Source organism: Salvelinus fontinalis, chromosome 2 (genome assembly GCF_029448725.1).
Source record: "Salvelinus fontinalis isolate EN_2023a chromosome 2, ASM2944872v1, whole genome shotgun sequence".
In the NCBI taxonomy this organism is placed as follows: domain Eukaryota; kingdom Metazoa; phylum Chordata; class Actinopteri; order Salmoniformes; family Salmonidae; genus Salvelinus; species Salvelinus fontinalis.
This window is the reverse complement of record NC_074666.1, coordinates 31,188,632-31,206,178: the sequence shown is the minus strand read 5'-3', so window position 1 is coordinate 31,206,178 and position 17,547 is coordinate 31,188,632. Positions and strand designations below refer to the sequence as shown.

The 17,547-nt window shown below is 41.0% G+C and overlaps 1 protein-coding gene across 7 annotated transcripts in view; it reads left to right on the top strand.

Annotated features, from left to right (window-relative positions):
• Window positions 1–17,547, top strand: part of LOC129816556 (glutamate receptor 3-like) — a 114,652-nt gene that overhangs the window by 77,813 nt on the left and 19,292 nt on the right. For 4 of the 7 annotated variants that reach the window (XR_008753570.1, XM_055871157.1, XM_055871147.1 and 1 more), the window contains exons 5-8: window positions 14,735–14,790; window positions 15,180–15,351; window positions 15,901–16,068; window positions 16,208–16,312. Coding sequence is in view for 5 of the 7 variants with exons in the window: in XM_055871157.1 (XP_055727132.1) it covers window positions 14,735–14,790; window positions 15,180–15,351; window positions 15,901–16,068; window positions 16,208–16,312 (501 nt within the window). In the remaining 2 variants the exon portion in view is untranslated. The remainder of the gene's footprint in view (window positions 1–14,734; window positions 14,791–15,179; window positions 15,352–15,900; window positions 16,069–16,207; window positions 16,313–17,547) is intronic. The other 3 variants (XR_008753571.1, XM_055871178.1, XM_055871168.1) reach the window with 1 other exon arrangement.

Sequence of the window (17,547 nt, the reverse complement as noted above, 5' to 3'; positions counted from 1 at the left end):
GGAAGTTTACATACAGCTTAGTCAACTACATTTAACCTGTCTAGGATGAGGGTGCCGCTAGCGGCACTCCCCCCCCACCCCCACTGAAAAGGCGAAATTCAAAAAAAATATTTTTTTTAAATATTTAACTTTCACACATTAAAGTCCAATACAGCTAATGAAAGACACAGATCTTGTGAATCCAGCCAACATGTCCGATTTTTAAAATGTTTTACAGGGAAGACACAATATGTAAAGATGTAAATCTATTAGCTAAAAACACATTAGCATAATCCACCATCTTTTATTTGTCCACCAACAACAGTAGCTATCACTAATTCGGCTAAACTAAGATATTTATAGCCCCTAACCAAGAAAAAAACTCATCAGATGACAGTCTGATAACATATTTATGGTATGGGATAGGTTTTCTTAGAAAAATGTGCATATTTCAGGTAGATGGCATAGGTTACAATTGCACCCACCGTCACAAATGGACTAGAATAACTACATAGAGCAACGTGTTTACCTACTTACTAATCATCAAACATTTCATAAAAATACACAGCATACACTAATCGAAAGACACAGATCCTGTGAATACAGACAATATTTCAGATTTTCTAAGTGTCTTACAGCGAAAACACAATAAATCGTTATATTAGCATAGCACATGTGCAAACATTACCCCAGCATTAATTCTAGCCAAAGTGAGCGATAACGTAAACATCGCCAAAATATATTATTTTTTCACTAACCTTCTCAGAATTCTTCAGATGACACCCCTGTAACATCACATTACAACATGCATATACAGTTTGTTCGAAAATGTGCATATTTAGCCACCAAAATCATGGTTACACAATGACAAAAGTAGCCCAGCTGGTGAGAAAATGTTGGTGCGCCATATTAGACAGTGATCTACTCTTATACATAAATACTCATAAACGTGACTAAAAAATATAGGGTGGACAGCGATTGATAGACAATTTAATTCTTAATACAATCGCGGATTTACATTTTTTAAATTATCCTTACTTTTCAATACAGTTTGCGCCAAGCGAAGCTACGTCAAAAAACATGGCGTCCTAAGCCACTAACATTTTTCGACAGAAACACGATTTATCATAATAAAAATGTCCTACTTTGAGCTGTTCTTCCATCAGTATCTTGGGCAAAGGATCCTTTCTTGGGTCTAATCGTCTTTTGGTGGAAAGCTGTCCTCTTGCCATGTGGAAATGCCAACTGCGTTCGGGATGAACTGGAAGCGTGCCCAGCGATTCACAGCGTTTCAGAAATAAATGTCCCAAAATCGCACTAAACGGATATAAATTGCTATAAAACTCTTTAAATTAACTACCTTATGATGTTTTTAACTCCTATAACGAGTCTTAACATGACCGGAGAAAGATTACTCCCAACACTAATGCTTGGAACAGGTGCGGGTCGGTGTCCTCCACGCGCATGACGCACCAAGAAAAGAGTTGCTAGCTACAGGGTTTTTTAATTTATAGTGCCTGTGAACGCGCAATCGACCCCATTCAAATCGTCATCACGTAAAGGCATCCAGGGGAAGACGTAAGCAGTGTCCGTATACTCATAGCAATAACAGTGGCCTTTTAACTGACTCCAGATCAGGGGCCAAATTTCTGAAATCTGACTCCATGTCAGGGAAATTGCTGTAGAATGGGTTCTGTTCCACTTAGAGACAAAATTTCAACTCCTATAGAAACTATAGACTGTTTTCTATCCAATAATAATAATAATATGCATATTGTATGATCAAGAATTTTGTGGGAAGCCGTTTCAAAAATTACACGATTAGCATAAATAGTGACAACAGCGCCCCCAGCCTCAACAGGTTAAACTTAGTTTTTCACAATTCCTGACATTTAATCCTAGTAAAAATTCCCTGTCTTAGGTCAGTTAGGATCACCACTTTATTTTAAGAATGTGAAATGTCAGAATAATAGTAGAGAGAATTATTTATTTCAGCTTTTATTTATTTTATCACATTCCCAGTGGGTCAGAAGTTTACATACACACAATTAGTATTTGGTAGCATTGCATTTAAATTGTTTAACTTGGGTCAAACATTTCTGGTAGCCTTCCACAAGCTTCCCACAGTAAGTTGGGGGAATTTTGGCCCATTCCTCCTGACAGAGCTGGTGTATCTGAGTCAGGTTTGTAGGTCTCTTTGCTCACACACGCCTTTTCAGTTCTGCCCACACGTTTTGTAATGGATTGAGGTCAGGGCTTTGGGATGGCCACTCCAATACCTTGACTTTGTTGTCCTTAAGCTATTTTGCCACAACTTTGGAAGTATGGTTGGGGTCATTGTCCATTTGGAAGACCCATTTGCGACCAAGCTTTAACCTCCTGACTGATGTCTTGAGATGTTGCTTCAATATATCCACATAATTTTCCTCCCTTATGATGCCATCTATTTTGTGAAGTGCATCAGTCCCTCCTGCATGATGCTGCCACCCCCGTGCTTCATGGTGTTGGGATGGTGTTCTTCGGCTTGCAAGTATCTCCCTTTTTCCTCCAAACATAACGATGGTCATTATAGCCAAACAGTTCTATTTTTGTTTCATCAGACCAGAGGACATTTCTCCAAAAAGTGTGCAGTTGCAAACCGTAGCCTGGCTTTTTTATGGCGGTTTTGAAGCAGTGGCTTCTTCCTTGCTGAGCGGCCTTTCAGGTTATGTCGACATAGGACTCGTTTTACTGTGGATATAGATACTTTTGGACCTGTTTCCTCCAGCATCTTCATAAGGTCCTTTGCTGTTGTTCTGGGATTGATTTGCACCTTTCGCACGAAAGTACGTTCATCTTAAGGAGACAGAGCGCGTCTCCTTCCTGAGCGGTATGACGGCTGCGTGGTCCCATGGTGTTTATACTTGCATACTATTGTTTGTACAGATGAACGTGGTACCTTCAGGCATTTGGAAATTTCTCCCAAGGATGAACCAGACTTGTGGAGGTCTACAATTTTTTTGCTGAGGTCTTGGCTGATTTCTTTTGATTTTCCCATGATGTCAAGCAAAGAGGCACTGAGTTTGAAGGTATGCCTTGAAATACAGGTACACCTCCAATTGACTCAAATTATGTCATTTAGCCTATCAGAAGCTTCTAAATCCATGACATCATTTTCTGGAATTTTCCAAGCTGTTTAAAGGCACAGTCAACTTAGTGTATGTAAACTTCTGACCCACTGGAATTGCAATACAGTGAATTATAAGTGAAATAATCTGTCTGTAAACAATTATTGGAAAAATTACTTGTGTCATGCACAAAGTAGATGTCCTAACCGACTTGCCAAAACTATAGTTTGTTAACAAGATATTTGTGGAGTGGTTGAAAAACGAGTTTTAATGACTCCAACCTAAGTGTATGTAAACTTCCGACTTCAACTGTATATGTTTTGATTAAGATATGGGAATTACAGTGACTTCAGCACCCGTATCTACAAAAAAACTACTGCAAAGTTATTAACCATCAAGTTCACATATATTCCATCTGATTTCATATGTACACCAGCTGAGATGGGGCGTAAGAGTGGGTCTATTAGTTTCCCTCCACAGCATCCAGCAAACTCTGCTGCTGAGCCGGAGAGAGCTTCTTACATTTCTGCGTCAGCATTGTGTCGTTTGGGGCTGTTGTCTTATTCTATTTTCCCTTAGACGGACCCTTCTTCTCCTGGCCACAACACATTTTCTTTTCCTACATTCTCGTTGCCAGTGACCAGACATCCCGCAATAATGACATACACCAGGTTTTTCTTTTTCTGAACGAATAATGTTGTTGGTTTCACTCGGAAACCTGCACAACTCTGATAACAGACGGTTTATTATGTCGATTGATGTCTCTGTCCAGTCGTGACAACCTGTCGATTATGTTACCGTAGTTTTGTCTCTACCAATCAGTAGTTGTGGAAACAAAAGTTTTTTGCAAATCATCATGTATGGATTGCATCAGCTGATGAGTGATTGCCCCATTTTTGGAGGAATTGAGTGTATCTTCATCTTCCATGTCGGGTAACCCACTATGTCTAACCACCTCTGCTCTAAACCTTTCTTCAAATTTAACAAACGGTTCTTTCGGTTTTGAACACATTTGGTTATCTCTCCCTTAAGAAAAACATGTATGGCTCTCCATCCATCGGACACATCATGCTCTTCACCACACACAGCTCCATAAACCTTTTCTTCAAGTATACGATGTTCACGGTTGTTCAAAACAAAGGCTAAGTACTGTAACTCATCATAAGGATGTAGATTGTAGAGTTTCTTATAACCCTTCAAATGGTCGCATGTTTCATACCCACTTCTCGTGGATGTTTCAACATGTTTGACCATTCATCCAACTGTTTTGGAGATGCTGATTTATGTGTGATTACTGTCACTGGAGGTTGTTCTGGTTGGCTTAAGACATCGTTCATCACCGTTGTCAGAATCTGTTGACTCAAAGCCAGGCAATGCTGACCAGATGCTTAAAACCCGATCATCCTTGCGCAACTCAGCCTGAGGGTAGATGGAGGGAACAAAGGGTCCACAGGTTGGGGTCAAGTCTGCCACCCTTGCCTCCTGTAATTGTTGAATTTTGCCTTTCAAGGTTTTTATCTGTTCACCAAGAGCTTTCAAACTATCTTTATCTCTCTGCAATGTCTCATCCCTCTTCCTTACTTCAGCTAATACCGTGAAAGTCCATCTTGTTTTGGTCAATGAGTTAGACATTCTCTGTATTTTTCCCCAAACTTTTTGTATATCAGACAGATTCCATATTCCATCTTTGTCAACAATGACGGAATATTTCTTTATTATCTCTTGCCTACACTTCTCTACTTTGAAATGGTTCTTCATATAACTAGACAGTGAATTTAAAATATTTTTCATGCTCACATCCGGAGGAGCTGTTCCTCCCTTTTCCAGAGTGGTTTTCTCACTTAACAATGGCATTACATTAACTTCAAAAGTTGTATAATATATATCTCTATGTTTATATATTTATTTAGCCCCAATATGTGTGTGTGTGTGTGTGTGTGTGTGTGTGTGTGTGTGTGTGTGTGTGTGTGTGTGTGCGTGCGTGCGTGCGTGCGTGCGTGCGTGCGTGCGTGCGTGCGTGCGTGCGTGCGTGTGTGTGTTTGTATAACCTCTTTTGAGGACTTGAACTTCTATTATCTTCTAGAACACAAATTGTTTCTGTTGACCCTGGTTACCCATAAAAACTTGTGTTCACCTCAAAGCTTGTTGAATGCTGCTTACAAGGCTTTCATTTCCCACACGTGTTTAAATTGCTTCTCAACTAGCAACTCACTTCAATGCAACAAGAAGGTTTCACAAAACAAAAACAGAGGCCTCAAACCTTTTAATAGAGGGCTTGAAACCCTATAATAGAGATTTAACAAACCTGGAACAGAGGACTCATACCACTAACCGAGCATACAAAGGACTAAACTCTGTAATAGAACAAAGGACTTGAACCCTTATACATCACAGATACGTATAACTCATTGCATGCACACATTTTAACCTGATTTGGTTCTTTTAAAATTAAATTGGTCTAAACTCACCCAGCAATTATGCCAAAAATCAGGAGATTAAGAGTTGACTCCCAAAGTGGTTTGCCCTCAGCCTTCTCTCTTTCTTCTGGATCAACACACAGTTGATTACTTTTTTCTTGTTGTTTTTCAGACCAATTCATTCTGGTCACGGCATCAAATGTTAGCGGTTGATGTTACTCTTCAATAACACAAACCCCAAAGCAAATCAGGGTGTGAAAATAGGTTTATTCAAAGAGAACAAATGCGGGGGGGGTAGATGGTAGATGTTCATGCTCTCCTGTCTTCAGTGATTCTCTATGTTTCAACATTCCTTCCGTCTTGTGCCAATATCAGTACTTGGTTCCAATAGTTTTTTGTTTTTTTTGTCAGAGATTGTCAGTTGGATAGGGTCTCGCAAGGTTTTGTATATCTTACCTATCATATGAAGATCCTTTTCTGACTCAAATAGGATTCCCTCAAGATTGCGCTGATGCCCAAAATATTTCAAATCAAAATGTTGTTTCATTTGAAAAAATCTACATTGGTCAGTCCAAAATTGCTTTTTAATGCTGTAATAGAAATACATGTATTTCCTATTACCAAGTCTTTTGCGGTTTCTATGCCTTCAATTTATCGGTGAATTCTGAGGGTTGTGTTTTTAGAGAGTGATATTGGTTCTAGTAGAATACGTTTCATTTTCTTCCATGTTGTTATAGTGTTCTTAACTATGCAGTTGTTAATGCTCTTAGCTTTATCCTTTGAAAATAGACATGTGAAAAGGTTCTGGGAATGAGCGTGCACATATTCAGTATGTTCCCATTGTTTCTCTTTAGTGTTCCTAGTGAAAGCTTTGGTAGTGAGTTGATACAATTCCAAGTCTGGAAGGTTAAAACCACCCTCAGACTTAGGAAGATACAAAACATAACTTTTTCTTCTATGAGATTTATTTGCCCATATCAAGTCTGTTGTGACCGAGAATACTTTTTTAAAGAATGTCTTAGGTGGGGTAATTGTTATTGCCGAGAAAAATATAAAAACTTCGGGAGCCATGCCACTCTGAAGAGGTGTCACGACTTCTGCCGAAGTCGATGCCTCTCCTTGTTCGGGTGGTGCTCGGCGGTCGACGTCACCGGTCTTCTAGCCATCATTGATCCATTTTTCATTTTCCATTGGTTTTGTCTTGTCTTCCTACACACCTGGTTCCAATCCCATCCATTACATGTTGTGTATTTAACCCTCTGTTTTCCCTCATGTCCTTGTCAGAGATTGTTTGTTGTTATGCTCTTGATTTATGGATTGGTGCGCGACGGGTTCTTGTACCCATGTTTATTTTATTATGTATTTTGGTTTTGGAGTTTTTGTTTTACGTTATTAAACTACTCCATTTATACCAAGTTTGATTCTCCTGCGCCTGACTTCCCTGCCACCTACACACACGACATGACAAGAGGTTTATTCTACCTGTAAGATTTATGGGAAGATTGTTCCATTTAATTAGATCTGCTTTCGTATTGTTAAGTAATGTGATAAAGTTATTTTTATATGTTTGTTGTTACTTATTACACATCCTAAGTATTTTATATTTTTCTGGTCCACTTGAAGGATTGCTGTAGCTCATGTTACGAACTGGATCATAACCTGTAACAAAGAGAGACAACGCGGAGATAAAGAAATAACAAACATATTTATTAAATAAAGTAAACTATATTCAATTAACAATGGTGTGTGTATTTACTAGTGTCGTGAGTGGATGTGTGCAAAGATGGTGATAATGAGGGATGTTGAGAGGTGCCAAAACAAGTGCACACAAAGAAGACCCAAAATGCCAGAATAAAAAACAACAGTGTGTCTGCATGGAGAGAGTGCCTTCAATGTATGGGGGAAAGGTGTATTCATCCCCGGGACACACCCGAGCCCCGGTGTGTCCCATTTCGCTGACGACCCTCTCGGCTCCGCCCACCGACGTCCTATTAAGGAAAACAAGAGCAAAGAGGAAGATTTCGGCAGACAGAGTGGGAGGATCGTCACACATATAAGTTATTCATTTTATTTTTCCTATTGCCATTATTTCATTTTCTTCCACGTTCATATTATTTCCTGAGATTTTAGAGTATTCTGAAAATATTTTTAGCAAGGGAGCCATTACGTTTTTTATATTGGTCAGGTATAACAGGAGATCATCTGCAAATATTTTTTGTTTATATCAGAATATGTGAGTGGAGCGAAGAGCGGAGCATGCCCAATTTGACTGGAGCGTGGAGCGAGATTCTCAGAGGCTCCAATTTCATTCCAGTAATGCTAAAGTAGCGCTCACTTCATGAGCTCAGAGCAGGCCCGGCCCAGCATGCATTTGTATTCTTCTTGTGTGCTGTTATTATAGCCCCTTGCTTTAGCTACTGTCATGGAGTTCGCTAAATATTTTCATAAAGAAACTGATAAACCACACAGGCGCTAAATCAAGGTGAGGACCAAGAGCAAGAGAGGGAGTGTGGTAATGTAGTGCCCACAACTAAAGAATCATTGTGGAATCTGAAGACACATATCCCGAAAGTATGTTGGTGTGCTTACTATGTGCACATGCTATTAAACGTTCCGTTCATTTTTGTTCTGTTGTCTATACAATAGGCCATAATTGATTTTGGCCCAAAAGGCCATAATTGATTTTGGCCCAATAGGCCATTATTGATTTTGGCCCAATAAGCCATAATTGATTTTGGCCCAATAGGCCTGGCATATTCCCACGTTCAAGAAGCTTTCCGTTTTGATTGGGATAATTTGCCTAAAAACCAGAAGGGCCTCCCTATAGAAAAATAAAAACACTACTTTAGATCTCTGCCCAGCCTGGGAAGAGTGGCCAAAAGGGTGTTTAGGATCCCCAGTGGCTGTTTGTCTGTTTTTTTTGTTGTTGTTTAATCCTGATTCATATAGATTTTCATTGAAGCTTTTAACATTGTCATTAATCGTGTTGTTCTTTCTAATTAGCTTTTGTAGATGTATATTTTAAAATTATAACTGGTGTGAAGGAAATGTTACTTTGTGCATCTTGTCTTTGGTGTCATTAACAATCCTTGGTTCCTGCCTGTGCCTGGCAAAGATATGACGGTGGGCGGTCATGACATACCTCCTTTAGACTATTTGGCAGAATGCCCGGAATATGTTCTATAAGTTAAGAAAGGAGACGGTGCCAGACACATGCCGGAACTATGCCTATGTAACGTGTCTGTAACCAGTATATAAGGGAACTAAACGGGACTGCCCCGTTAGAGGTCCTGACAGACGTTCACTATGGTGCATCAAGTTTGTTGGAACCTCTCCAGCGTGCTGACAATAAACAATGATTAATTTAAAATTGACTTCGAGTGTCCGTGTGTAAGAATTTCCACAACAATTTGGCATCACAAAAAGGATCAGTGAAGGTCTCCAAGGGAGACACCGGTGCCACATTCCTTAGTGGGAAAGCATTAGGGAATTTCCCATCTGACAAAAGACGACCTGGACCCGCTCAGACCAGACTTTTACTGAGAGCTGCCCTGGGGAAGATGCCTGATTCGCAATCCTCTGAGAGACATGTCTTCTGAATTTCAGTAAGTCAGTTTAAATGAATCTGTGATTTGTTTAATACTGACTTTGCATTGGTGAAGTTTACACTCACCAACCTTAATAGTCTTCTTTCCCTCTTCTCTGGTGAGTGACAGATGTGAGAACATTATTCTCTGTCTAAATGAAGGTAGAGAGAGAGTGTGTGTGAGAGAGAGAGAGAGAGAGAGAGAGAGAGAGAGAGAGAGAGAGAGAGATGTCCTGCAATGCCGGACATTTTAAACTTGTAGGGCTCTATTTTCGGCTGGCGTTAAGGCGGCAAACACACGTTATTTTCGTCATGTAAATACTGCCGCACTGGCATCTTACCTGTCTTATATCAGCTAGCTTGTGCTCAGATTGGTGGGGTGGAAATATTTGATGTGTGTCCTTAAAAACATGATCCAAAGTGCTAATTTCATGCTGTGCTGATAGGGATATTTAAGACCAACCAAAAGCTGGTTTTAGCAGTAACACAGTTGGTTATGGCATGAATTTTGTCAGCGGAAATGCAACCTATCCAGCCGTGATGCACACTGTGCCAGTATGCGCATGGAACAAGAGTAGCTTAATGTGCATTTGGTGCCTGCATACTTCGTATTTAGAAACACAGAATTGTTTAAATTTTATATTTGATTAAGAACCAAGCATAGCCTCCCCTCCTCTCCTCTCAATAAAGGCTTTTTTTTGTCTGCCCAATGCAATCTGCAGTTTGTCGATTCCACTTTGACATTTCAGACTTGATTTTCCCTTACAATTTTTTTGCAACCCCTTCAAAAATGTTCATGAATTATAATCCACATAATAATTCCAGTTTCCTGTTGCTGCAGGATAATTTTCCTGCTGTAGAAAACTGACTCAAATAAGATCCTACATCTGTATGGTCACACTGTCCACACAGTGTGGGAGTGGCTCCCTCTTGTTAGCCTGTCGTTACACAAACCCTAAGATGAATTCTAAATGGATAAGATGCATCACACATTGACCACACGTTGCTGGCTCGTATGTAAGGTTGATTTGTGAAGAAGACACTAACTATGAGCAGTCCATGATGGCACTCAGGCTATCTATTCCATTCAATGTTCAATCAAATTGAGGAGTAAATCAATGCAGTTGATACTGGAGCTCCCCTCTTACTCTCTCCCAGTGTACAGTTGGATAGGGTGTAGACTCTTTGACAGTTCTTCTTTTTTGCCTTCGAAGAGTTTTTCCACCCCCAAAGTGGATAATGGTGAGCTGTCCATCCTGTCTAGGGAGGGGGAACCACATAAATAGAATAGAATGACATTCTATTTGGCTGGAACACAATGGCCTGACCCACCTAGCTTCTGACCGAAAGAGAACAACAGAGACTGGTTCAGATCAGGAAGCGAACTGATGTGACTGAGGAATGAGAATGACCTCACTAAGTCCCCATTCGTCTGTTTTAGGTGCAGGCTGGAAATATTATCATCCCAGGGGAACCAGGAAACTGGAGCGCTATAATCCTAAAAATATTTATTATGCACACATCACATGCTTTATTTTTATCTTAGTCCACTTTTCTGGTCTAGAGAACAAGACATAAACTGAGTATACAAAACATTAAGAACACCTGCTCTTTCCATGACATTGTTACGTCCGTCGTCAATTGAATGAGACCAAAGCGCAGCGCGGAAAGTGTTCATCGTACTTTATTAGATGAACACCAATATATAAACGAACGTAAAGCTCTGTAGCGCTAAACAGCAACTATACAAAGACAAGATCCCACAAACTCAGGTGGAAAACAGGCTGCCTAAGTATGATCCCCAATCAGAGACAACGATAGACAGCTGTCTCTGATTTGGAATCATACTTAGGCAGCCTGTTTTCCACCCTAGTTTGTGGGATCTTGTTTTTGCACAGTTACTAGGTAGCCTGCAGAACGTTACTTTCGTTTATTCTTTTGTTGTTTTGCTGGTGTTCATCTTAATAAAGAAAGATGTACGCTTACCACGCTGCGCCTTGGTCTCCTTCTATCAACAAGCGTGACAGACATAGACTGACCAGGTGAAAGCTATGGTCCCTTATTGATGTCAATTGTTAAATCTACTTCAATCAGTGTAGATGAAGGGGAGGAGACAGCCTTGAGACAATTGAGACATGGATTGTGTATGTGTGCCATTCAGAGGGTAAATGGGCAAGACAACATATTCAAGTGCCTTTGAACAGGGTATGGTAGTAGGTGCTAAGCACACCGGTTTGTGTCAAGAACTTGTTACATGCTTTTGTTTGCCCATTTATATTTTGAGGTTGTACTCTGCACGTTAGCACGTGGGGCGCACTGATTGGTGTCAACTCGTTAGTCAGAATGTGTTACACCTGTGCTGGTTTGAAATCTCGTTAGTGGGAAGGTGTTTCACATGTGCTGGCCCAAGTGATATTTAAGAGTGGTTGGCCCAGTTCTCTTGAGAGATGTGTGGGGTTAACACCTTTAGTTGGCACTCCCTATTTGATTTCTAGAAAATGTATCTGTTCTTCTCTATTTTTATTTTGCTCCACTTTTTGATTTGCCTCCTGTCTTTAAGTTTGGTGTGGGTTTTTCTTTCTTTTATATTGGCCTTCTTGGGCCAATATAGTGGTCACTCATGGTGGGTGTCATTTAGGAACGTAATAAACTTTAACGCTGCAGGATTTTTCGCGCTCAAAACTTTCCAGTGTGTATCAAGAATGGTCCACCACCCAAAGGACATCCAGCCAACTTGTCCCTGTGGAACGCTTCAAACACCTTGTAGAGTCCATGCCCCGACGAATTGAGGCTGTTATGAGGGCAAATGGGGGGGGGGGGGATACTGCATACTGTCTTCATATACAACAATTATGTCCCCTAGATTGGAACTGGCCTCCTTTGAATGGTAATGTGTATGAGTCACTGAAATACCTCAACTCCCCCCTACTTGCATGTGTGCGTGCGCGTAGGCACACACACACATACACACCCTGGGACGGATTAGCTTAGGACTCTTAAGTACTCAAATTGGATTTGCGTAGTCATACGTCTCTGCAACAGAGAACCAACACACAGCGGACCACAGAGATGTTTCAGCTTTCTGCATTTCAGATCACAGCGCAATATTAAGTTACTCATTAATTACGATGAATTAAACAGACTTCAATATTTGAGCCAAAAATACAATTTCAAGTGGCAAATTTTTAGAGGCCCTCATATAAGCGAATAGCCTATGTTTTACGGCAGGATGCAGTGGTCCTGTTGCGTTCGTTCCGTGACTCGTCAGAGGAGAGAATTAGCCGCTGGCTCCAGGCGCTGCAGCTTCATTAAGTGCTTGCTGTGTTGTCACACTTTGTCCGCCGTGGCTCCTTCCCTCTCACATGAATCCCAGATGAAGGGCTTTTTGTTCCCTCTTCTTTTTTAATTGAACTTTTTGATTATGCATGCTTTTTGCCTGGGAGGGATGGGATGACGAGGGGCTGAGGAGCAGGGTGGTTTTGCATGTGTGATCAGCAGTTTTTGGGAATCTACTCTGAAAAGATAGTTTACCAAGCTACCAAGTACTTAACACTGAGAAGTTAAGCTAGACTACAGCTACCCTTAAGAAAAATATAGTTTACTTAAATATAAAGTTACTTTGAAAAAGTAATTCACTACATTCAAACTACTGAACAAGTTTAATATGTAAATCTGAAATGTCAATGACTATAAATTGCAAAAACAGTAAACTTTGGGGTCACATGTTAACATAATGTAATTTTGCCTATTAAACACAAAACAAGTCTGATGCCAAAAAAGAAAGTTAATTATATATATATATTTTCTTTTTTTAAAGTAGTGTGTTAGTAGTTAGCTACACCGCTACATGGCAAAAAAGTGAACTACCTAGATTTGAATTTAGTTCAACTACATGCAGTTCACCACTCCCCAACACTGGAGATCAGATCCTTCACTGGAGACAGAGTCCCACTGTCAAGGAGCCTGTCTGTATCACTCTGTGTCTTCTGAAATGACAGTGAAATGGGCTATGAACGTCATTACAGGTGTTATTACCAGTAGTATGGCCCTATCCCACACACTGGGACCTTCTAGTTCCGTAACTATCCTCCCTCTGAGAAATGGGAAGTTTGGGGTCCCAGGCAGGATCTGAGGGGGTTACTGGTGGAGGTGGAAAATGTCAAACATAATGAAATCGTTGAGCACACCTTCCCAGGGTAATAGGATTTAGAGTGGAAAGTGCCAAGAGGATGGGGAGGATAGGGAGAGGGACTGAGCTGTAACCTTGGAGGATTGAGAATGTTCTCTCTCCAGAGACAATTAGGAGCTATTAAAGGGACTAAGCAGATGATGGTTGAAAGGTAGAGGTGTGAAGGAAAGGACTGACTGGATGCTGTCTGAATGACAGTCACAATGTGCAGATGGATGCCATTACAGATGGAGACTTGTGGTTAATTTGTGAAGACGCCCTTAAATGTGATAAAACAGTCCTATTCCTACGCTGTTTCCTTTGTTTCCTTGGTTACATCTAACAATACAGCCCTCAGTGACATTGAGGGAGGTGGAGGAGATATGAGAATTGATTAAGCGATGCAACACAACATATTGCATGTCCTTGATTCCTTGCTTTGATACTCTTACAATAATTACAATCCATTTGGAGGTTATTTAAAGGTAAAATGAAACATACCGTACATTTACCACATGTTCGTTACTGGAATTCATAGGCATTCTCTAAACTACAATGCGTGAAACTGTCCTACATAACACTGGATGTTGCAGTGGCTGACACATAGAGAGCATCCTTGTCAAAACTGTGGGGGAGGAAGTCTAAAAAGACAGTGGAAATAGAGAGAAAAAAGCCTCTCTCTCCACCCCCTCAGTATGGTATGTATCTCCATGATGAAACCACAATTCTGTTCTGCTTTGTTCTGTTCTGCCAGGCAGTAAGAATGAGAGCTATGGTAACTTACAGTATCTCTGAGTAACCTTGATGCGTTAACGGAGCCTGGACTGGTCATTAGAGTAAACAAAACAGCTAGCGTTGATTGTCCATGCCTGCCTGCCCACTCTCACTAGGAGAGAACAGTTTTGGTCCTAATTAAGTCTATACAACCCTGTGGCAGATTGAGCTACAGCAGAAAATGACAGAGAGCACTTTTTGTTTCAGCAGGCAGCTGCGTTATGAAAGGGTAATTTTTCTGCGGGCCTTGAGTCCTGACCTTATTTTCCATACTGACGCTAATACAAAAGGAACACAAAGTCCCGCACACACGCACACACGCACACACACACACACACACAAACACACACCCAGACCCTGTTAGAGAAACACACTCATATACACATCAGACATTATCTAAGGAACGTTATTTAAGAAATGCAATTATTCTGTTTGTTTTTTAACTGAAAGATGACAGTTGAATCTGTGTGGTTTCTGCTGCTCAACAAAAGTCACTGATGGGGATGGTGGTGGTACACTATATTTGCTCATTAGTGCAAAGAGACTGGAAACCCACAACCTTGATCAAGTGGATCTATGCTACTTCTGAGAACGAATAGAGGCTTTCAGGTTCTATTGTGTCTTCTTAGAACAGAAGATTGATAGAGTATGTGATGTCCTTTGATGCCTGGTCTAATTGTGAGGTTTTTTCCCCCTCTTGCAGGTGGTGACCCTGGGGAAGAACAGCAGAGGCTACCACTACATCCTGGCTAACCTGGTGAATAGAGTAGGACAACACAACACAACAATCCTTATCTCTTTCAGGGGCTCTCGCAAACATTTATTATAAAATGGGATGTGGAATCACTTTAGTTTTCAAAATTTGAACAAACTGTACTTTTATGAACAAATAGCACAAACTAGAAAGTTAAAAGTTATTCAGAAAACAATACCTCAGGAAACGCTTTCCTTTTTTAACTGTAAAGGCATTACAGGTGAAGCGCTCAGTACAGATGAACCCAGTTGTTGGGGACAGATTGTTTGATGCCTGCATGTTGTTGGGGACAGATTGTTTGATGCCTGCATGTTGTTGGGGACAGATTGTTTGATGCCTGCATGTTGTTGGGGACAGATTGTTTGATGCCTGCATGTTGTTGGGGACCTCTGGTTTCACTGCAGGGCTTCGCTAACATGACCCTGGACAAAGTGTTTGCTGGAGGAGCCAACATAACAGGCTTCCAGATCATCAACCCAGAGAACCCAATAGTCACACAGTTCATCCAGCGCTGGGAACGCCTAGACGAGAGGGAGTTTCCTGAGGCTAAGGGCACACCACTGAAGGTACAGTACCGCACAGCTGTCAATGTTGTGTGGATGTTTTATTTACAGTATGAAACTTCCATCTCTGCCCATATCTGCTTCTCTACCTTTCTCTCTGACTTTCTGTTCAGTTATCTGTGTCTAGCTAATAGAATCAAAGACAGAGCATTTTCACTCACAAAAGGAAAGCTTTTGTCAAATTTAACCAGATAAACTGTCAGTGAGGCAATAGTAAAATCATACTGCTTGTTTACTGCTTGTCACTCAGAAAAGAGGCAAACATTAGTTTTCTGTTTGAAAGTAGCTACAACAGTATGAACTAGCTTTGGCATATCAGGCAACAACCGACTGCCAATCACCAATTACTCTTGAATAAAATAAACCTTGAGGCAGAGTGGCAGTGGGCTGTTCAGCTACTGCTGTACCTACTTTTTCATTGATACTCATTTTCACTATTTATTCCCTTTTCACATTGTGCTTTGTATCTAAATGTGCTCCTTACACAAACCAGTAAGTACCCTTCGGACTGCTCTCCTAGTGTCATGATCTGGTGCGGTGATTGTGTTTCAGTACACGTCGGCGCTGACCCATGATGCCGTGCTGGTCCTGGCAGAGGCCTTCCGGTACCTGCGGAGGCAGAGGGTGGACGTGTCCCGGAGGGGGAGCGCTGGGGACTGCCTAGCCAACCCGGCCGTGCCCTGGAGCCAAGGCATTGACATAGAGAGAGCCCTCAAAATGGTAGGAGGGGTCTTCACAGATGCGCAGGTGTACCCCTGTCACCATGTCTTAAAAATATAATAGTATATTTTGACTAAATCTGAATTGAGTTGTTGTGTGAAGGTTATTACGGTTCCTTGTGTCATGGTGTGCGTGGCAGGTCCAGGTACAAGGTATGACAGGGAATATCCAGTTTGACTCGTTCGGTCGGAGATCCAACTACAGCATCGATGTGTATGAAATGAAAATAGGGGGGCCCAAGAAGGTAAGTAGAAAGCAGCACAGTGGCTCAACATGCAGATTACAAAACACTTTCTCACATTGTTTGAGTTCAGAGGGTCATTAACTGAGTAATTGGGAAAAGTTTGCAGGATGTCAGACCAGTTCACCTCTTTTTTTTTCTTTATTCATAACTGAGATTACATGTGAAGATAGTTCAGTTTTATGGACTTTAAATATGAATATTCAAGTAATTACACATTCAATATTTACGTAATTACACATTAACATGACTCTATAACATAAGTGTGCTTGTAACTGCATTGCACCATACGTGCGCAACAGTAATCATTGAACAGCTCTTAGCAGGGTCCAGGGCAGAGCTTTAAGCTTTATTGGAGTGCTTACAGTAGGACAGCTTTCACCTGTAGCGGCTCATGCACTGGGGGCTGACCTCTCCCTGCGTGCTCCCTTTGTGCTCAGTCATAACTGGGGCAGGGGGTAGGAGAGGGGACACATCAAGGCTGTCAGGAGTAGTGCTATATTAGCCAGTAACCCCCCTAGTTCCCACACATACTAGCCCATAGAACATACTGAGCTATAGAACAGTAGAAGAGGAGAGAAGTAGAATTAAAAAGAACAGAAAAGAAAAGTACAGAATACAACCGGACAGAAAAGACGAGAACAACAGACAGAACAAAACAGAACAGAACAAAATAACAGAACAAAATAACAGAACAAAACAGAACAGAACAAAACAAAACAGAAAACAAAACAAAACAAAACAGAACAGAACAGATCAAATAACATGTAACTGTATAACTGTAACTGTATAACATGTAACTGCTGATGTTTTTTAAAATCTTAGCAGTTATTGAATAGGTTCACAGATGTCAGATATCCATTTTTAGTAGCAGCATAGATATAGTATGCTTGTACATCAAGAGAAGCCCCTCACTCTGTAAATTGCAACTGAAATTGCTTATTGCTGAATAAGACTATTTTTTTTTGCTGGTATTAGTATTGCCAAGCAGCATGCGAGGAGCATTTCATGGGCAGTAATTCATGGTTATGTAAAAGATCTGTGACAGTGCAGCTGTAGTAAGGGTGCTGAGAGGGAGATTAGCTGAAAGTTGAATGCTCTTTTCCCCCACTGGATCTGTAGCAGAGGTTAGAGCGTCATCTCCAAGCACAGCACCAGTACAGGGCTTTTTATCTCGCGCATCACCAGACACCCCAACCCCCCTTCAGGCCAAGACTCTCATCAGACATGCTCTCCTG